This window comes from Amblyomma maculatum, chromosome 1, assembly GCF_055883805.1.
Source record: "Amblyomma maculatum isolate TAMU_Amacu chromosome 1, ASM5588380v1, whole genome shotgun sequence".
In the NCBI taxonomy this organism is placed as follows: domain Eukaryota; kingdom Metazoa; phylum Arthropoda; class Arachnida; order Ixodida; family Ixodidae; genus Amblyomma; species Amblyomma maculatum.
Window position 1 is genome coordinate 123,672,843 of NC_139344.1, and position 22,938 is coordinate 123,695,780.

The window sequence follows — 22,938 nt, forward strand, 5'->3', positions numbered from 1 at the left end:
CGACTAGCACACTTTTCATTTTCCTGTATTGCCGGAATGTTTACTGTCTCTATAGGAAAACCTATTTGCATAAAATTCATTGTAGCCATACTTTTTCGCGATTCTAGCCGTATCAAACAAATGCAACTAATGGCACAATAAACTGCATCTGGTGAGAGACCAGAGAGCTCTTTCATATCATTTGCTTCGACCCAAAAGAATCATTTCTAAGTTCATCGTCGACAATCACGGAGCTCTTTACCTTCCTAGTCCCAATTAAGTTTGGCCCTTGATCTCGTTTGGGTACATTACAGAGGACATTTTCGTATGCCCGCGGAAGTCGCTTACCTTTTTTGCCTTCCTGAGCAGTTCATCTCTGCTGATCTGGGATCCCACAAAAGCCCTTTTCCTTGCGGCCGTGGAGTCCCCCGAGTTCCTCACTCGTTAAGCGCGGATTGCTAACCGAGCCGATACTCGGCTGCAGCACAGAGGTCAATTATAACAAGATCATTTCGGGTAGAAGCGAAGTGTCGCGCTGAAAGGCAAATGTCTGCACTGCGTGCCCACTGATGCAGTGACTGCCCGCTGTCGGAGGCAGAAGAGGACTGGCGAATCCGAACTGATCATTGGACGTGGGCCCGTCCGATAGGTGCCCGTATCGTGAGTCGCTTGCGGTGTGTGCTTCGCTCGGTTCAAACGGGACACTTGTCAGCGGGCGCTTGTCTGTCAGAAGATTCGGCGAAACTGGACTTTGGGAAGCCGACAGCTAGTCGGACTGGTTACTGTGTCGGCCCGTACTTAGGAGCTTATGCTGCGCTCCACGCCTCCGGCGGCCATGGTGCGACCCGCCACATCCTGGCTGGCCGCGGCCAACTCGACTCCTTCTTACTCGAGGACCGCAGACATGATAGCGGCGTACGGCAGCGATGCCTACGAGTCGTACGGCGAAGACGGCCGAGGGTCAACCGAGACATCTTCGCCGTCAGTGCAGGACAACGGGTCGTGGAGCAACGCGAGTGACTACGAGGACCTTTACTCGATCCCGTCAGACCTCTGGATGCGCTACTCGCCGTCCATAGTGGCCATCTTCTGCCTAGCTTACACCGTGGTCTTCATCATGGGACTGCTCGGCAACAGCTTCGTGGTGGCCGTGGTTGCCCGGTCCCCGCGCATGCGCACCGTCACCAACTACTTTATCGTCAACCTGGCCATGGCTGACATCCTGGTCGTCGTCTTCTGCATCCCGGCAACGCTTGTCGGAAACATCTTTGTCCGTAAGTATATGGGCGCACCCGTGGAGGGACGCGCTCTCTTCGACGCAGCTGACGGCGCTCCGGAAGTGTGCGGCATAAGCGGCGCAATAGAAAGTAAGCGAATGGGCGGTATAAACTGGCGCTAACCAGCAACTGAATTATATGTCATTGCGAAAAAGCGCTGGCCCGAATCCAGCCAAGCGGTAGGCAGAGAGGATATTGGAGTGAGCTCGGGTAACGGCCAATAAAAGCGCAACAAAGCTGCCACCTCGCCGAGCTTCCCTTCGCACTAAACGTCACTCTAAGTCATACCCAACTGGCATATCTTTGCGCCTTTGACAAGTCGGGAAGTTTAAACGACCCGAAGCTCAAACGGGAAGCAAACTCAGCTTAACGAAGACTTCCGCATTTCGGCGCGTTCTCCGAGGCTCTTCTTTCCGCTATGCTTCAGCTGCCGCCTTCCTATATTTCTGCGCTCGTCTTTTCGAAACAGCATAGAATAGTTACGTGAGGGGAGTAGTTACCGCCGACGCGACTGCGATGACTTGGACCCTGCGTCTATCCGCTGCCGCGCTTGGTATTTCACCAAAGTCGTCTGAACCTGCTACCCATTGTAAAGCGTTTGGCAGCGTGGTAGTGCTCGTGTGTCAGGTATCTCGCCAGCCAGGACCGAGCGGTACGTAGCGAGGGGGACTACCGCACGTGGGAACGTTTCATTTCTCGCCGCAGTGGGCTTGCGGATGGTGAATGACTCAGGCTGGGTGTTCTTCTTTCTTACCATGCACATACAGTTTATTTTCACTCTGTGTTGTGCTGTGATATTTCAGCTCGGGGGGGCCTGCCTTTGTCAGAGAACTGACAAAGACATGTTCTCTTGTGCAAACGTTGGTGTTGACTTACTTTCAGGCTTAACCTTGGGATTCTTTTAGAGTCATGACTCCACTTGCGCTCTGGTGTATCGTATCAGGGTCCAGCTCCTCTCATTATTCCCGCACATGAAAGCGTTTGATTTGCTTTCTTATTCAACTGCACGAATTTGCTGTTGACGCCTTCCGACCAACTTGCTCCTGTAAAGCCCACAAAGAGTGCAAAGGTGTTTGGTGTGCGAAACACAGCGGCGTACACGTCAACCTTTCGGATGAGTAAATACGGCGATATCCTTTGCTGGCGTTCGCTGCGTCGCTGGTACTATGGTATTGCTTTTTCTTTTAGAACTCGGGTTAAATTACTTGGCGCGCATTGACAGTCGCGAGTCTTGACACTAGTAAAATAAAGTTGACGCCTCCCTCGTGAACTTTGCTAGAAGCAAGGCAGCTATTAGAAATATACGGGATGTCTGTTTCTTTAATTTTTAGAGGTTTCTATTTTAAAAACTATAAAAGATGCGGGTGTGCGGCCTGTGCAGCTGAATTGTGAAAAAAGGCAGGCATTAAGTCCGTTATAAGTCATAATGATTACGCGAATAAATAAATAAAATTACGTAGTCAGCATCTATCTTTTTGTTTTGCCAGGCAATTTTATATAGTGAAATTCGAGGCCGTCAACAAAAAATCTGTCTTCTTTTTTTTTTATTATTCTTAATCCCGCAGTGTATCTCGATAAATATCAAACGTCAAAAATACGCGCCTTAAACCTCGTCCAGTTCACTTTCAAGCATTTGACATTTATAAAGTGTGAGTTGCTGAGCATAGTATTCCCCAGTGACGCCTATTTCTAAATATGCATTTTGGGGAAACCAACTCAACGACCTTTAAGGCGCGTATTTTTGACGTTCGCTAATTCAAGCCACATTGCGGATTAAGATATAGGATTCACGTTTTACGTTGACAGCCTTAAATTTCGCCATATCGGCATTAAAATCAAAAACTAAAAGTTGATTATCTAACTTGATTTAATTATTTGTCTAATCAGTAGCGCGATCACTGACATAGCATCCGCCTTGTCATGCAATTGAGCCTCCACAACCCAACATCGATATTGCAGGCTTTAGAACAGAAATCTATAAGCTTTAACAACAAAAAAAAAAAGTCATACATTATTTTCAAGCGAATAAAGCTGCGTTTCGGGAGAAAAAATGAGCTGGGAGGAGAAAACATGTGAATGTGTTCGATGAGCGGTCAAGATATGCAAGTATATGAAACCGGAGACTGCGGTCTAATAGTGTCTTCGATTTGTGATTCTCCGGGTTATAAGAGACTGGAAAAAATATGAAAGTTGCTAACTTTGGTTGCGCATTCCTGAATGCTTCTTGTCTTACAAAATACTTAGAAAGCGTATTAACTGCAATATCTGTGCGATCCGAACAATCCGCGATGCGTCTCGCACTGAAGGAACGCTGTACTCTTTGGTTAAATATTTAAAATGAGCTGCACGCCCTTTGCCCGGGACGAAGCGTAGCCAAGTTGCTTATGTCTGAAAAGACGGAGTCAGTGGAGTTCATAAAGCATGTGCTCGCTCTTCGTCACTGTGGCGCATTACTCGGGGTAAGACAAGTTGGCGGAAGCATCTCATTATTTTCCACAACTGCTAGTGAGAGGTTTTTAAGGTTTTTTTTCCACTCTGTGTTGCATTACTTGTTCGCTATCATTTTACCCGATTCTTAGCCCTGATTAAAACATTTCACCGCTAGAGTTGTCGTGGATTGGACTATCCATTCGTCTTGTCATGAACCTCCGCCGCGACTTCTCAGTAGTTTGGAGGCTCGGAAAGTGAGCCGGGATTGATCCGAGCAGTGGTGGCCGCATCTGAATGAAGACGAAACGTACAAGGCTTAAGTATGATTCACGATGTCGGTCCGTGTTCAAGAACCTCATGTGATCGATATTATCCGCAGCCCTCCGCTATACGGCGCTCGTCATAACCCGAGTCGCTTTGGGATGTTAAACTTCGTAAATCAAACGAAATTCGACAAGCTGGCTCAGCTCAGCGGCTATGGCGTTCTTCTGGTGAACACTGTCTCTGATTTGACGTCTCGCCGCGCCGGCCGCTTATTGATGAATGAGTAGTTGAGAAACAGCAGAAATTGTCAGATATTCTTGAACTCTAACTCATTCAGCCCCGGAATTATCTTGCAACAGGCATGCAGATGCAGCGTTGCACAATTCATGGCAGAGGTTCAAGTAAACTGCAGCCCCGCCACGGCATTTCAATGGAAAACCCTCGATAATATTTCTGCGTTCGGCCGCTGCACCAGAAAAAAACTTTTTCGCCGTTCCGCTATGCGTGCCTCATCTCCTCGGTCGCCTAGAAGGCTCTAATTTGCCTTGCGTGACAATCGTGGTTTGTGTAGGGGGCTGGTGGACACGGGTACCAGCCAACGCGCCACAAATTCGCCTCTAAAACTCGCCGACAAAGCGAAGCTTGCTCGTGCAGTGTGCTGTTTTGGCCGCCGCTCGGCAGGAAAGCACAACGTCCGGTCCGGTCGCTCGGCTGGGCAAGGGTCGCCACCGCTCATCTGCATGACCGAGCATTTCTCGGCTGTTTGCCGACGGAAAGCTAATTGCTGCCTCACAAGCGCGGCTTCCATTAGCCCTGGGAGAACCGCGTGCAAAATGCAGCCGCGGCGAATGCAAATGATTTACCCCCTCCCCGCTTCGGCACATTGTAACCAGGTTGAAGCTAGCAACGTAGCCTGCCGACGCTGGTGTATTGCTTTTGAACCTGTTTTGTTTTCCTTGTGATCAATGGCTAGATATGATTGTTGTTTTTTTCTAATGAAACTGAGAGTTCCATTTATGCGGAAAAATAAACAAGGCAGAAGTTCCCTGTTATATTGTTTGGATGACCCGCAATCGACGTGAACCGATCCAGTACTTGTAATGGTGCACCATGCACGCGGTATACTATGTGGCACTTTCGCCGTTTTTGAGTATATAGCCGTGAAACGCGTGAACAAGCTGTTGCGTCAGGCACGCGCCAAACGAACATGCATGGTATAGCAAATGCCACTAATGAGCCCTTATATGCGCGATGAAATTTCGGCTGTCTCCTGGCAGCAATTTGTCGCTATTTGTAGTGAATAGCATTGCAGCTGCAGCTACTTATTAGCGCCGGAGGATAGCTGCTATGGAGAAGCATACATCAGCCCCCGCCCCCCTCCCTTCGGTGCCTTCTATGTAGTTGGGGTAAACGATAGGGGGAACAGAGAGGGCAGGTTACTGCACGTAACTTGCGATACAATTCAGTTATCGAATTGAATTCTTTATTTGTTCATTGCCATATAAGTTTCTTTTTCTTTTAACAGCACGACGAAACGGCTGAAGAGTTAAATAAATCTGCACTGAAAGAGCTTCTATCAGCCTGCCGTTTTTCGCGCGCTATACTACAAGCTGCTGCCGTTGGGTCTCCCTGAATGACGCATGGATCAGACAGTATAATCGTGACTGCCGTGTTGGGTCTTGCGTTTTTTTTTTCTTGTAGGGAATTGCAAAATATAAATAACATCGCAAAATCCTCAACTGAGCGTCCCCAGGTGTTCATTGTTTGGAAGAAAGGCTGAAACAGAAGAACCAGCGTATTTAACGCCACCTGCAAAGTAATAAGGGAGAGAACAGCAGCACACACTGATTTCCGCACTACATCACTATTTATTAGCATCTGCTCCCAGCATAAGCCGTTCAAAGAGGTCGGTGTTGTGGCCCATTTTCTCAGGTACGACCAGGTCCTCGCGCCGCAAATAAATTGTCCTATTCAAGGATGGCGCAGAGCCTTGTGGCTCGAGGTGGTACGGTCGTGTTAACACTACGAGAAGATTTCGGCTGCTTGCAGCGTCTCCAAAGAAGTTCTTGCTTTACAGGTGCCCGTAGGGAACCAACGGCAAGCTAGAAATAAAACCTCGCATTTACGTTGTTCTTACGAGCCCGCATGGCGCCTGCTTATAGCAGCACAAATTCGCTTTTGAGGCAGCTGACTCGGCTGCCGTTTCCAAGGCGACAGATGGAGGCGTAACATTTCACCGGTATCCTCGGTGTTCCTCAAATGCCGCGGCATTGCACAACTTACAGCCGTAGCGTCAGGACGGTCATGTGACATGTTCCTCGGCACTATTATATGCGAGACTATCGTGACTGCCGAAAGCTGCGTGCATGGACCACTCACGAACCGCCCTTCGATTCAAATACATAGATATTGTGTGTCATTGCCTCAGCTTATCATTGCGCACTAATTTCATACCATTATATTTATAAACTCGGTAACACAGGAATATTGTGGTTGACAGCGCTTAGGCACGCGGACAGAGCGCAGAAAACAGAAATGATGACGACACAGACACTGAACTTCAAGTTTATTCCTGAACCGCCGAAGCACTGCTTATATACCCAAAAACCGAACCGACTAGCCGCACTTTTTGACGCTCATGGTTAAAAAAAAAGTGGCATAACAAGTGAGAAAGCGGAAAATAAAAACAAAAATGTAGAACCAGAAGTGACAGAACCCGAACAAGGTGAGGCCAATACAGGCAAGTCCTTTTTAAGTCGCCAACACATGCAACAATGGATTAATTTGACCAAACGAATTTTCAAGAACTGGTCCGGGAACATGTAACTAAAATCCTAAATACACACAGATCAAGGGTGGTGAATAAAGGAAGAAGTAGTAGAAGGAAATAATGCGCAATGGAAACAAAATGGTGATTGGGCAAGTAAACGAAAAACCCCGCGCCAAAGAAAGCCCTTAGCGGCATGCTCGAAAGGCGTCGTTTACTGCATCCCTTTGTCTTCTCGTAAGGTATACGTCGGCGAAACAGACCGACGTATCAGTGAAAGTTTAATGGAGCATAATAATGACTTATCAGGTATATCCTTCAGGAATCTGACTGTCCATTGTCGGAACTGCGACCAAAAAAAAAAGGCTTGCCACCCAATGTAAAAAACAAAACAAAAAATGTCGCGTAAATTGTGGAAGCCGCCAAGATTTTGATGCTCTAGGATGAATGTGCAAGCCCACCCTCCGCTTCACTCTCGGAAAAAGAGGTTGCTTTTTTTTTTTTTTTTCAGATATGTTTGACCTAGCCCTGTTTTCTTTTTTCGCTTTTTTGCCTCTATAGCATTCTTATATTTTCTTGATTTCATTTGCTGATATTTTATCTTTCCCTTTCGGTTTTATTCACTTTATCTTCATCATTTAGCTGTGTTAATTTTTGGCTTCATCTTTGTTGCTCATGTGTGTTTTATTCTTCTTTTTTATTATTTGATTTTTAGTGCTCATGTGACTTTTCTTTTTTTTATCCTTTTAGATTTTTAGTGCGCTTCACCATCTGCGTTTAGCTATGTTAATTGTTGGCTTCACCTTCGTTGCTCTTTTTTCGTTTGCTTACCCGACCGCCATTTTGATCTCATTGCGCATTATTCCCAGTCAGTACTTCGTCCTTCATTCACCTGCCCTTGATCTGTGTGTATGTATGATTTTAGTTACATGTTCTTGGACCAGTTCTTGAAAATTCTTTTGGTCAAATTACTTCACTGCTTCACGTGTTGGTAGTTTAAGAATTGCTTGCCAATTCTGTTCTCACCTTGTTCGAGTTTCGCGCCTTCAGGTTCTATATATATATATATTTTTTTTTCAATTTTTACTCTTTCACTTGTCGTATCACTCTTTGTTGCCGCGAGCTTTAAAAATCGCCGCTAGTCGGTGCTGTTTTTGGGTATACAAGCAGGGTTTCGGTGGTTGTGGAATAAAGTTGAAGTTCAGCGCCTATGTCGTCATCATTTCTGATTTCTCTGCTCTGTCCATGTCTCTATAAGCGCTGTCAACCACAGTGGATCGGCGCTATAACTATCCCGACAGAATGTACTGTTCAACACTGCTACTCTTCGTTGCCGCATGGTTTGCATTTGATTATGTGCAGTCAACGCTTACAGGGCAGTGAAGTTATGGCCTCTATTCCTCTACGGCAGCCACCCTTCTAAACACGGTCTTGCAGCTGCCGAGGCATCCTGCCGCTTTCTTCGCTATCCCTCCGGGCTGCGCGCCCCACCGGCGTGGCGCAGCGGTTACGGCGCTCGACTACTGTTCCCAAGGGTGCGGGATCGAATCCCGGCCTCGACGGCTACTTTTCGATGCAGACGAAAAGAAAGGTACCCGTGTGCTTTGCGATGTCAGTGCACGTTAAAGAACTCCAGGTGGTCACAATTTCCGGAGTCCTCCACTACGGCGTCTCTCATAGCCTGAATTGCTTTGGGACGTATAAACCCTAAAAACCAAACCAACCTCCAGGTTGCATATCAGGAACCGCCTGGTATCGGTCGGTCTTGTTTTTTTAGAAATATATTTTTGTTTTTTGTTTTCTTGGTTTATTTTTGTAGGAATAGCAGGGGAGAGTTACGAGTGGAGTTTGCAGAACGCAGTAACTTACGATACATGAATACCTTCTTCAGCAAACGGAAGAACCGGAAATGGACATGGAAAAGTCCTAACGGGGAGACAAAAATGAAATTGACTTCATAATGTGTTCAACCCCCGCCATTATGCAAGATGTTGAGGTAATCGAGAAAATGCGATGCAGTGACCACAGGGTGGTGAGGTCCCGAATTAGTCTAAATCTGAAGAAGGAACGCAACAGATCAGTAAGAAAGAAACCCATCAACGAATTAGCGGTGAGGGGGAGGGCAGAAGAGTTCAGGATCTCGCTACAGAACAGATATTCAGCTCTAACTGAGCATGGCGACATTACCCTAGAAGCAACGAACAATAATTTCAGAGATATCATTACTGCGTGCGCTGTGGAACTAGGCGGTGGGATAGTAGAAAGGATACCGGTAAGCTGTCTAAGGAGACGAAAGATTTGATTAAGAAACGCCAGAGTATGAAAGCTTCCAATAGAACAGACCAGATCAAATTGGCCGAAGTATCAAAATTATTCAAGCTCAAAGTGGCCGATATAGGGAAGTATAACATGGAGAAAATTGAGCATGTTGTAAAGAATGGGGGAAGCCTTAAAGCGATGAAGAAGAAATCGGGCATAGGCCAAAAATCAGATGTAGGTTCTAAGGGACAAGACGGGCAACGTCATCACGAAAATCAATATGCAGAAGTCTAAGGTAATGTTCAACAGCCTCGGGAAGGGACAGCAGTTTACGTTAGGTAGAGAAGCCCTGGAAGTAGTAGGCGAACATGTCTGCTTAGGGCAGGTAGTAACCGCAGATCCGGACCATGAAAAGGAAGTAACAAGAAGAATAAAACTGGGATGGAGCGCATTTGGCAAGCACTCGCAGATTATTACTAGCAGCTTACCGGTATCGCTCAAGAGGAAAGTATACAACAGTTGCATCTTACCTGTACTCACCTATGGGGCTGAAACGTGGAGGATAACCAAGAGTTCTACTCAATTTGAGACAACGCAGAGGGCTATGAACGAAAAATGGTAGAGGTAACATTAAGAGATAGGAAGCTTGCAGAGTGGGTCAGACAAATACCTCAAGTTACTCATATTATAGTTGAAATCAAGAAGAAATGGGCATGGGCAGGACATGTAGTGCGAAGAGAGGATAACCGATGGTCGCTTAGAGTAACAAACTGGATTCCAAGAGAAGGAAAGCGTAGCAGGAGGCGGCAGAAAGTTAGGTGGGCGAATGATGTTAAGAAGTTGCTGGGGTCAAGTGGATGCCGCTAGCACTGAACTGGTTTAATTTGAGAAATATGATAGAGGCCTTCGCCCTAAAGTGGGTATAGTCAGACTGATGATGATGGTGATGATGATGATTTTTGTTTCGGATAATGATGCGCCACCTACATCGTGGAGCTTTCGGAGAAAGCAAGACCGCTGCATTGCCGTTTCATTGTCTTACACTAACTAAGGAGACGTGCTGCTAGCAGCTGGTATATAAATTTGGGCCCCCTTCGAACTTTCTCTTACTTAATAGGCCGTTTGAATGAGAAATGGGGAACGAAGGGTGAGGCGGTTGCGCTTTCCAACAACTCCAAAAAAGAAAAACTCTAATGTACATGTGCGAATTTTCGACCTATATCTTAAGTGTCAATAAGCATTGATGAGCTCCGTTTATAAAAAACAACTGCCTCAAATTACGTGTGTCGATGTATTTTTATTGACGAAGGAGGGGGCCCTCTGTTATTCGCTGTCCTGATAATTCACCGATAACTGATACAATGTTTTGACATTCGCCTGACTAAAGTAAAACGCTTATAAAACGTCTTTCCAATCTCCAATCCAATATGTACGGTAACGCCAATTACCGTACAGATTGGATTTGGTAAGCAGGACTTATTCGAAGCATCATCAACCCAGTGGCCGTGGTAGGCTTGCCTGCAGCAGATCATAAAATCCCACAATCGGAAAAAAAATAATAAACATGAAACATATAGGATGCAGCCATGCTCTGCCTTTTGCTGAACCAAGCTCGAGAAGGACTTGGAATATGAATCCAGGCAGGTGAGAGACGATAAAAAACAACGAATATAAGGCAGTCGGGATGGAAGCGCTAGAAGTTTTATGCAGCCTTAAAGCGCTCTGATCGGCTCAACACAGCTCATAGTCAATTCGCACTGTATCCGTGCTGCAACTCAGGCGAGAGCAAAGCCTAGATATCGCGGCTAAAACTTTTGCTGTCAACATCGTTCATATCCGCCCGTGTCTATCTGACGACAGGCCGTCGGAATTTCCGTAGTCGCTGTCTGAACGCAGTGTCAAGAATTATACGAGATTTTCAGCGCTAATTTACTTCCTACGATTCTACAAAGAGAAGGAAGGGCTGCGATTTATTTACAAAGAAAAAAGCCAAATCCTTTCTGGAACACATACCGTTCTATATAAAAACGCGCTTTCGTGTAACAAGCGCGATTTTCGGGGAACGCATTTTTCGTTGTTATAACTGACCATATGTTTGTAATTTGATTTGAGGCCAACGTGATTTGAGCTCGCTTTTTATAGAGCTAAATCCTAAATGTAATTTGAGTGCGCAGCGGAAATGCGGGCATGCAGAACAAATTTGATCTCGGTCTGTGGCAGATATGGCCTGGAAGGAAGTGTACCAGTTATGCCGCAGTCTCTTCTAATCTTCCTACGTCAAAATTTGGTGACGCTCGGTCTTTGCGCCGCTTTCATCTTGAGGACGACCTTGGCGTACCAGTTGAGAGTGAAAGAGAAGAGCTGGAAAATGACTTTATCGCTCAATTTGTTTGTCTTTTTTTTTTTTTTCTTGCTTTTGCGCAAAGCTATACATATGCCCCGGACTGGCAGAAATTGAAGGTGTGAAGGACAAGGTGAATAGAAAAAGTTTAAGGATGAAGTAGCAGGGTGTTTTGCACAGAAAACACGTAGACAGAAGGGTTCAATTCAGTTATTATTTAGAGGGTTTAACGTTCCAAAGCGACTGGAGCGCTCCGTAAATTCCGACAGTCCTGGAGCCTTTAAGGCGTGCTGACATCGCACAGTATACAGGCACCTTGCTTTTCGCCTCCATCGAAAAACGGCCGCCACAGCTGCGGTTTCATACCGCATCCTTAGGTTCAGCGGTCAAACGCCGTAAGCACTAAGCCACCGCGGCGGTGTGAACAAGAGAGTTAGGTGTACGTAGGGCTTAGGGCGTTAGAATTTCTTGAGTATTTGTAATCAATTATATTTTGTCTGTAATGGTTTTACTTAAATATTACATTCTTGAAACAGTGTTCTGGATAGCTCAATTACTTTTTGCCTGCAAATGATCACTCGTTATCATTTGCTTCAGTTTGTAAAAAAAAAAAAAAAAAAAAAAAAAAACATTATGTTAACAACTGCACCACTCCGAGAGCATCTTGGCGGCAAGCACTATCGAGGAAGTTTACTTCGACAGAGCGATGACGAACCGCCTGCGGAGAATAATCTCACGAGATCATGTTTGAGCCCCGACCGGGTCGCCGCCTTCTCCAACGGCAGCTCCTGTCTGGAGCATATCACCCGTACTCTATGCAGGGACCCCCCGCAGAGTCAGATGGCGCCGCAACTTATTTACCACTACACAAACCTCTACAGCTTCCCCACCAGGCCATGAAGGCTCGTATATATATCAGCGCAAGCACAGCAAGGTTTCTTTTGTAATCAGCCCCACTGCTTGAGTGCTTTGAACAGGAGTTGGTGCACAAGGCGTCCATATTTTATATTTCTGTCCTTCCCAGCATCGCATGCACTGAAGAAGAAACGTGGAAAAATTAACGACCACTTCGAAAAGAAACTCCTTTTAAAAATTACTTACGACTAAAGAAAAAAATTCCGAGAGCACTATGGAATCCGTACAGCAGAATTGCGAATGCCTGACCGTTGCTGGTGCACATATGGTGCCTCACGTTCGCGCTCATTATCATTATCAACTAAATGCACTGTCATTATTATCACTAATTCCATCAGTGTTATTATCTAACTGCAGCGTCATTGCCATCGCTACTACCATCCTCATCATGAGGCGAATTATGATGAATGTTTCACGATTCCGGGATGTATATAGCTCTTTTCTGCATTTAAAGGCATGTAATAAATACCATGTTAAAAAAAAAAAAAAAGAATCCCGGGCGCGGCGCAGTTGGTTAAAGCGCTCGACTGGGGGGAGGGATAGAGATTCGATTCGCGGTGGGGACAGGATTTATTTATTTACTTTTAACTACCATCCTCATGGTAGAGAAGGAGAATTATGATCTTCGTTTCACGATCCCGGGGTGGCGGTTAAAGTGCTCGGCTTGGTATCCGACGGATGGAGGTTCGATTACCTGTGGAGACCGGCTTTTATTTTTCTGATGGCGTAAGTTTCGGTTTTGGGTGATGGCGTCGTTTTATTGACAGTTATAATGTGACCGGACGAAAGAACGTCGACAGTATGAGCCATTAAAGGCTTTCGCCTTAATATCAGGCAACTCGCATTAGTTCTTTGTTGCCTGAGGAATTTTGTGTTACGGCAACAAAAGATGGCAGTGGCGCAATGAATTACATTCTTGTAGCTCTTCGGTTTCTTCTCAGAGACTATGACCGACCGCTGTAATCAGGTATATTTCACTTGGAGTAATTGTAATCAGTTACTTGCTTTCTGTAACGTGTACAAGCCTGGTGTGCCGGCAACCACCTTTATTATAGTTATGGGCTCCACAACATCGGCCGAGATATGCCGGTTCAAGAGAAACTTTGCGTTAGATTTAGCCCCCTTTTGAAACGTCCTCGCAAAGACCGACTCGATAAATGTGCACTTAAATTTTCGCCATAAGAAGCTCTCAGCACACGTCGGCGATTGTGGCGATGACGGGAAGAGAGCTATAGCCTCATGACACAAACACGTTATATCCGAAGATTCGGTTCGCATAGTGCAAAGAGCACGCGTGCGAAAAGATTCCAGGCAGGTACTTTATGAAGTGTCCATTCGGCCCGGCGTACCACATCGTCGAGTCGCGTGCCCAAAGCCTACGTCGTCCAAGAGTGGTCGTTGCGCAGGGGCGCGCTCTGTCTGGAGAAACGTGTGAAAGACGCATTTATCTGCGCATTACGACACGTTCTGCGTTTGCGGGCCCCGCGTCGCGCGAGATTGAGATTCCGGGAAAACAAGTAAACCTACTGCAGTGTGTGAAATCTTAAAGACGTCCGGTATCTCGAAAGAGAGAGAGAGAGAGATAGCGTGGCTGGTATCAGTGATCACTCAGTGTCGCTCGCGCTCAAGTGAGCAGCCTTTTGTTTTGAAATTGGTGCGGAAAGCCCATCGGGATTTCATGCTGGCCAGTATTTTTGCCTAGATAGTGTGCGCTTCTATGTTAGATGGCCACTGCGCGGCTAAGACGTTTTCGCGCCCCAAGTCTTTGCCAATGAGGTGAAAACTGGGATAAGGATACTGCTCGCGTCTTTTTCTTCTTTGAAGTTACAATGACCTCCGAGGTTCCTTTACTGCCTTAAAAAAGCGACGATGACATATAGGTCACGTGTGTCGCATATCTTACACAGCAATATAAAATTCCTGAAGAGGCGCGCCGTTTTGTGAGTCTTAGCTGTTCAGTCCTCGAGCTTAGCTTTTTTTGCGTGTGTATCTTAAAGATGCTAAGGGCACGGTTCGAACTGTTAGTAGACGAGAATGAATTTGCTGACGTGAATTCGAACATATCCAATTACTCAAGCAAAGCGCTCGCACCTATAAAAACGCAAACTATCTCTGCAATTGCAGAATATGGGCTTCAAGTGTGACCAGAATCGATCATTATGTTTTTTAGTATCACGAGAAGTACCCTCAAAGTTTTATGACCCAAAAACGAAGCTGGTTAGGAGACGCGCCACCATTTTTAGGAGAGCAGCAAGCAGCCAACCCTTGTGTTGGCGCAGGCAAAACTTTCTTGGGTGGGTAAAGTTCTTCCCACCGCAAGGGAATGAATCTAAAATAGAATTAAAAATAAATAAACGTACGTGCGCAGTGCCCAAGCTGAGCACAACACCAATGCACAGGAAAAAAAAAGTCATGCATTAAAATACAAGTTGTACGTTGCAGATTCGGAACACATAAAACATACACGAGAAGCCTATTAAGAACTGAACCACTGCAGTGTGAAGCTTACGCAACCTAGTGCGTGACCCGACGTTCCATGGCGTTAGTGACTACAATGGGGTTATAGCTGAAGACCCTTGGCGAACTTAAAAAAAGAAAAATGCGTAAAAGAAAGAAAAGAAACGGGCTTTAAAGGAGAATGTAGATAGATGCGAGGGAAAAAATTCAAGCACTCTCGAAGTATATAGCTCGCCCCAGGGCGATTGTGAAACTTGTCCCTACCGAAAGGTGAAATAGGGGCGAGACATGCTAAGCCCGTCTCTCCCTCGAGAGGGAGAACTGTCCTTGTTATCACTTTGAGAACAGACGTGCACGCGCAAATTTTTTACCGTGTTTCCTTTGGAAGCGTGCTGGTGGTCCGCGCTGCCCGGGTACGGCCGCCCTTGGGCCGGCTTCTACTGTTGCCTCCCCCATTCCGCTATTCGTGGGAGCTTCGTGCGGACGGCAGCGCAGACCGCGGGGCATTGGTTCAAAAGCATTTCGGCCGCAGCTCGGCTCAAGCCTTTCCAAAACTTCATTGTGTACTCCCCACAACGCGCCTTTGCTGCACGGAATGAGGCACCCTTCGGCAAAAGTTGGCAAGTTTCCAAGAAGACCATTCTTCACGTTACTTCGCAATTTTCTTCGCCTTTGTAACTCGCATCGCCCCCCCCCCCCCCCCCTTCCCCTTTTCTCTGCTGCCTTTTCCTCGTGCTCCTACCCGGTATCTCCTTCCTCGGGAGTGCATAATATGACCACAAGCCGCTGCCCGGTACTCCAGCAGCCGCCGTCTTGTTTTGTATGCAAACCAACAGCAGGCTGCACTCGCATGCATAGCAGAAGCGCTCCATAAGGAAACGCGCGCCCCAGCCTCCAATGATGGCGCGCACTTTTCGCGTAAGCGCATATAGATGGCAGTGCGGTACGGAAATTCGTGGCGCTCCCGTTGATTCCGGGGCGTCGAAAATTATTCGGCTGAATATTTCGAGTACGCGGATGCTTGCCGCTTGAGGTTTTCTTACCGCAAGAGAATGGCTGCATATTGGCGGTTTTTGTATTAAACTAGACTCCCGCAAAAGTTTTGGAAGGTCACTTTGGTGCTCTCGGCGCAAAGATTGAGTGGAATAAACGGCAGAAGAACCGCATCACCACAACCGCATCACGCGTTAGACTCAAGCCCAAGAAAACTGGACAAATGCTGCTAAGTTAGGAGGCTATGTATGGTTCGACTCATGCTATCAGATGCTGAATGATCAAAACAACGATGGGAGTTTCGAACTTTTGGAAAGTGTTCTGCGGTCGTCGAAAATAGTTGTGTTGAGAGCAGGAAACACTTGACAAAATTCTCAGCGAGGAGAGTCTTTCATAAACAGCGCATTCGCGCAGAATTTCTTGGGAATCTCCAGTTTTCTGAGAATTGCAAGTGCAAAGTGTCGTCCTCGTAAAATTAGACACTGAAAGATGCTCGCGAGCATCTTTCAGGGACTCTAAAGGGCGAATGGAAAGGAATACGCGATAGAATACGATGGCTTCTGGAATCTTAAACGAAGCCAATAGACGCCTTTCATTCAACGTGAAAAATCTGTGGGGTGGAATGAGTTTGAAATACGCCCATGAGCAAAAAATGCGTCCGTATATGCGCCCGCCAATGTCGCTTAACACGAATGAACTATAAGCAAGTCCTTCACGTCAGGGTGGGCAACCTATTTTTGATGTAAGCTAACCATGTACGCTTCAAAGCAAATTTCTCTCATGTGCAACCTCAGCGAGCAGTATAAGATTCGCCAGATCCTGGCGCATTGTTCTTACGTACAAGTGCCTCTTTCCTTTCGATCCCCCCTTTCCTTATTACTTTTCCTCTCACCCCCACTTTCTCATCCAGCGCTTCTTCCTTACGAGGCAAATCATGCTACTGAGATAAATAGTTTCTTTGTCCTCTCTGACAGTAAATCATATAAATCTTTTTACATGATGGGGCTCTGTTTACAGTCATTCGCTGTTTATGTAAAACATAAGCCAGATGCGTCTCTAAATGATATCCCGCTAGCAACACCAGCGGGACTGGCAGCCCGGACTGGCAGCTGGTCAGTAAATGTGCCTAATCTCATCTTCCCATCGGAATTCATGTTGCCCCTTTTTCCCTCTGTCCGAGTCTACGTACGGGTTCCTCTAAGGCGGAATCGGTTATCGGCTCTCCGCCCATTGCATGTCTTGCTCAAGACCTTTTAAATCGATAACTCTCCTTTGTTCTCTGACCCACTGTGCCCTCTTTGTGACCCTTAACATTTCGCTTATCGCAGTCCTTTCAATAGCTCACTGCCTTGTCCCCAATTTAATTTAGGCCCCTTCGTTTCCCTCCGAGTTATTGCCCTATCGATATATGCTTCTGGGACAACAGCGCTATCATATACTTTCCTCATTGGTGGTAATGGAAAACTGATATACAAGGCCTACGAGGGGGCACGCAATAACGCACCAAGCCAGGCTTCTTCATGGTTGGAAGTTCCTTCTCGTGGTTCCGCTCTACGCGACCGCCACTTCATCTAAATAGGAGTACAAACACTGCCACAAAATTGTGAAATCAAACTTTTGCGAAGAAATTTGATCCCTTCTTTACGTTTAGGGTGCACAGCTTGAGACAATATTTTACTATATGTAAATCGCACAATGAAATTCAGGCAGGATGGATTTATTACAACCTGCGTGCAAGCACGAGAATGAGATCGAGCTTTATTATTATTTTCTTTTCTAAAGTTGCTTTAAATAAAGTTTGGGCTACTGGTGTCGTGCTCTTTTAGCACTTGCTTGCTTATCGCAGATGGTTATTCAGTTTACTTACCCCGCCGTGCTGGCGCAGTGGTTACGGCACTCGACTACTGTTGCCAAAGCCTGGTGCGGGATCGCATCCCGGCCTCGGCGGCCGCTTTTCGATGGGGGCGAAAAGCAAGGCGTCCGTGTGCTGTACGATGTCAGTGCACGTTAAAGAACCCCAGGTGGTCGAAATATACGGAGTCCTCCACTGCGGCGTCTCTCATAGCCTGAGTCGCTTTGGGACGTTAAACCCCACAAACGAAACCAATCAGTTTACTTACTTTGAACAATAATTTTCTTCGTGTTAATTTTTAAAAATGCCATTGTCTGTAAGGTGCCCAGTCACACATTGCAATTGAATTCTTTTGCGGGCTAATTTAAATGTGCCAGTGATGCGAATGGAAAAGATAAAATAAACGGGGGGACGGGGAGGGGCACGACACATCGTTCTGCGAGTGAAGACGAAAACGTGACGACGGTTTCGAAAAAAAAAGAAAACTGCACAGAGCAAATAAAAACACCGCGATTCTTCGCGCACGCTGGGCCCATAGTTTAGTGCTTTGCTTGAGTTAAGCAGCGGGGCACACACTATCTCTTACTCCAGCAAGCTAGTTGTTCCGGGCTGAAGAAAAAAAAAAAATCTCACGAAATCAGACGTGCGGTTCATTTTGAGTCACAAACTGTATACTTAAGGAGATCCAAATACCAGTATTCAAAGCCTACCCTATACAACATGGCGTTTCTGTGCAGCCGCTCACTGTCGCAGCCTCTGGATTTAAGACAAAGCCCAAGTTTTGTTCGCACTATGGCAACGAACGTCGAGGTGGTGACTCGGGGTTCGGAAGCTTGTTTTGTGAATGCCAACTTTTCATGCTAGCAGAAAGCGGTGAGCTTGGTCTTATCGACAACCACGGATGCGGAAACCTGCCGTTAGAGCTGCGGGAAAGCTCGTTGATATCAGGCGGCCGCCTAGCCGGAACTGTGCTTCGCTAGATAGGTTGTGCGTAAGGGTTGGCGCTGCATCGTGCTGCCCATTTCAGTCTGTTATCTTTAGCTTGCTCCAGCCATTGTGACTGCATTTTCGCCGCAGTTGCTCTTTGTTCAGGCCGTGAATAAAGAGGGAAATGATCCCCGAGAAAGCTTCTACAGATGCAGCACGACCCTGATGGCCTTCAGGACGATTTTTATGGCCCTTTACCTAACAGTGCATTTCTTCCTGCGCTGTAACCATTGCAGATGAGCATAAATTAAGCATCAACACGGAAAAAAAAATCTGAAAATAATAGTTTAAAAAGCTAATACTTCTTCGAAAGGCACACAAAAAAACAAAAAAAAAAAACACAATACCTCGTGGCAGAATGTTCTTGGGCCGGCTTCGGGGTTTTAGCTAGGCCTGGGCCATAGATGCCCTTAAAAGGTATGAAAATTGCATGGAATGGCGTCCGGCTAGCGTCGCTAAGTATTCACGGGCGATTCCGGCTTAAAGATGGTAATGTACTCAATTAACCTTAAGAGATTCTCTCGAGCCACTTCAGATAACAGTCCGCCTCCGGTGTAAACTGGCGTGGGTCATCTGGTCAGAAACCTTTTGTCGTGCCTTCTTCTTTTTAGCCTGGAACGATTTGGCAGCAAAATACGACAACCAACGAGTAACTCACATCCTTAAAAAGAATTTACAAAACCTGATAAAAACGTGCAATGGCTCTCAAAACTGACAAAAGCAACATATGTTAATTTCTATGACGTATTTGTTCAGTTTAGAAATTACGTTCCTTTGCAAGTTACCCTCTAACACTAGTGAAGACAGCTGACCTGACCAATTTTTCAATCCACCAAGATAACAACTTCATTTGTTTATTATTGCTGGGGATAACGCGATCAGAAAAGCAGGTGGTTGCCTTGAGAGGTGTGGCACACCAACGATTATATATATCACAAAGACATTTTTTTTCCACTTCGAATTTCTGTGTTTAGCAGCGAGCATTGAAGCTCCTTGATAGAATAGGTCAAATACTTATGAAATAAAAATTATCAAATTCAATCGGATCACATTTTTTTCTGCCTTCTTGAATAACTGCTGTTTTGCCACATGTATGAAACTGTGTCAAGAAGCTTGCTTCTCAGAAGAGGTGGGATGTCTAATAGCCGCACAGTCAGCACTGCTATTATAGTCAAAGTCAGACTTTATTAGTGCGAACATTCTTACAAAATACATAAAAATACAAACGAGGATCCCATAGGCAGGCGGCTCTATCGGGACCCCCGATAGATCTTCACAAAAATATAGAATAAAAGCCTACTTAGCGAAGGGTTATAAAATGCAAAACATGGCATGTCAGTACTCAGACAACAAAAGGAAGGTTAACGTCACAAAAACACAGGGAATAGGATTACAAAAACTATGAGACATCAGAATTTAAACAGATACATATTGAAGTTAATCTCAAACGTGGGCAAGGAAATGGATGTTTTCATCGTGAATGCAATGAGTTTCAGAATGAAATGGCTGCAAAAGATGACGTCATTTTTCCATAATTGGTAAGAACTTCCGGGAGTAGAAACTTGATATCCACTTGGTGTAACTGTAGCTATCTGTTGGGTAGAGTCGGTGTTGGGTATAGTTGTAGCGATCTAGTAGAATTGTAGCGTATCACTGCAGGTGAATGTTTAGAGCGCACATGAAAAGCGAAACTTCGTCCGGTATCGCGCCTTTCTCGTTATATAGCGCAGAGATTGCAACTGAATCAGGCGATAATTGAGCAACGCTAAATTAGGTCACAAGATTTGTAACCAATTCCTACGCGTGCCCGACAGCACTCTTTGGAGCACAACGTTTCCTCCAAGGCGGAAACGTACATATATCTGAGCATCCCATGCTTTATTCAACCCTCGATTTTCAGGCATTTTAGTTTGGTTTAGTTTATAATAATAAAAAATAACACATCTCTCAAAGCGACTCAGGCTGTGAGGAATGCCGTAGTGGATGGTCTCGAAAATCTCGATTACTAGGAGTTCTTTATTGTTCGCTAACGTAGTAGAGTACAGGAGCACTTTGCTTTTCGTCTTCATTTAAAAGCGGCTGCCGCAGTCGGGGTTGAACCCGCGTCTTTGGGTTCAGCTATACAGCCACCGAGGGACGTGTAAGGCATTTTGAAGAAATTACAAGTCAATGAGCTTTGGCTCGGTAAACCGTCTTGTGAGTTTTTACTGTCGAGGCGCATAATCACACAACAAAAAAGAAAAGGATTTTTTTTTTAACCTAAAAATTTTGCTCCTGCTACGTTTTCCTCAATTCACTACTAATTAAATTGGCCTAACATGCACCCAAGAAGTCTAATGAAGAACTGCGGCCAGTCTTGACCTATCACTGGCCGTTTATTAAAGCCAGCGCAGTCATAGTGACAAAAAAACAAAACAACGCTGGAGGCTTGGTTGTCTTCATGACTCTTCGCTGTGGTGTATGTTTTCGCGTACACTTATCCGTACTGTAGATTTAGTAATTTAGTATGTTATTTTTTATTTAGTTGTTTTATTAGTTATTTTATTTTGAATCATATATAGATATCAAGTGATGAGTGGAAATACACACACCATACGTGCGCACAAAATTTGCCGTGTTTAAATTCAAAGCAAAGGGCGCGAACTGGGGATTTTACATCCAATGGCTTGCAAGCAGCCACTCATTGGGTATGCGGTATGCACGTTACCGTGAAGGCGTTTACTACTTGCTGTGCCGGGAGCCCGACGCAATTGAGCGCGGTTTTCAAGGTCACTCTTGTCGCCAATCACACGGAAGTCGTAACTCTGAAGGCAGACAAGTTGTATACAATGCGACTGATGTGTTGCATACCACGTTGCTCGCTGCTCAGTCGACTCCCTTCGTCGTTTACGCCAAGTATGAGGGCCGCGAATGGAAATCACTTAAACTGGCATGCCTCAGCGGGGTCGCCTCCAATTCCCTGCCCCGACAACAGCGCCCCGTATTTTGGCGCACCAGTGAAGCCTAACCGGAGCTGTGCAGTGGTATACGCACCACTTTTCTTACCGGTAGTCATTGCACACTGTACATCGTTCACAATGTTCCGGTAACTTCTTATGGGCCTAGATATGCGCGCATGTCGCTCACTGACTATCGTACGGGAGAAAAGTAAGCGAAAAAAAAAAAGACAAACACAAGAGGGGAGACAGGACAACGCGCTACTGACAACTGATTCTTTTATTGAAATCCACACACAATATATAGGGATATCGTCAAACCACCTATCGGCTCCGTACACGTCAGAAGGCAATATTATCTAACAATAAATTCCACGTTTTACATAGGATTATCTAAACCCGATAAAAACACCTTACTCTTTAAAAACAAAATGACATGTGGTAGGTAAAGGGCCAAAGTAACATAAAAACAAAAATAAAACAATAAACAATAAATTCCTTGTTCAGCATAGGGTGGACTAAAACCGATAAAAAAAAACGATGACTTTAAAAACAAAATGACACGTGGTGTAAAGGGCCAAAGTTTCATGTTGGAATGAATAAGAATTGAGCGAAACTTAAAGGCATAAAAACCAACCCCGAAACCCCGAAAAATCATGTAACCATCCTAAACCTTCTTCAATGTTTTAAGCACTATAAGCACCTTGCGCCACCACAAAACAGGCAAGCAAAACTTCTATGATGATGGGACCCAGTGATATGTTGAAAAGTAAAGACGACATAAAAACCACGCGAAAACATAAAAACCAGAACAAGCACATGTACCAGATTAAGCATTCACCAAAGGTTTCGTCTTTTGAATACACACAGTATATAGTAGCACAACTCGTACTCTTGTTCTTTGTTAAGCCAATTTTTTCCAAAAACCTTCTTCACTCTCATACAGGGAAACCGAGGCATCGCTTACACAATTTTGGCCCTTCTTTCTAATCCAAAAAGCTTCCTTTAGTTCACGGGCAACACGTTCGCGGCTTTGGTCCAAAACCACCGTCCTTTCTAAAATGGGTTTGCACTGCCGATCACAGTCCTTGCAATGCAGCGGCAGATTAGACCCCGTTCCAGTGTTCATTGAACGTTCATGCTCCCTTAACCTTTCATTCAAACAGCGCCCTGTTTGCCCAAAGTACGTCTTACCACAAGTGAGAGGAACCTGATATATAACCCCGTCATTGCACTCTACGTACCTACGCCCATGCTTTGTTCCACATGTTCTGTCTTTCTGTTTCTCTGTGTTTATACGAGGACACAACTAGGCCAGCTTACAAGGGGCAGAGAAAACTACTGGTACCTTAAACGTGTAGGTTACTTTTTTCAAGTTTAGGGGATACCCGATGGCTATAGGGAATAACCACTGGCCCATTTATTCCGGTTTCATGATTCGACTGTTTGTTTTTCTTTCCTTTTACTTTTTGAAGAGGCGA

At 45.5% G+C, this 22,938-nt stretch overlaps 1 protein-coding gene across 1 annotated transcript in view; it reads left to right on the forward strand.

Annotated features, from left to right (window-relative positions):
• The first annotated feature begins 323 nt into the window (after nucleotides 1-323).
• Nucleotides 324-22,938, forward strand: part of LOC146203841 (neuropeptide SIFamide receptor-like) — a 160,812-nt gene continuing 138,197 nt past the window's right edge. The window contains exon 1 of the mRNA XM_084585777.1: nucleotides 324-1,253. Within this exon, the coding sequence (XP_084441903.1) occupies nucleotides 788-1,253 (466 nt within the window). The 5' untranslated portion in view covers nucleotides 324-787. The remainder of the gene's footprint in view (nucleotides 1,254-22,938) is intronic.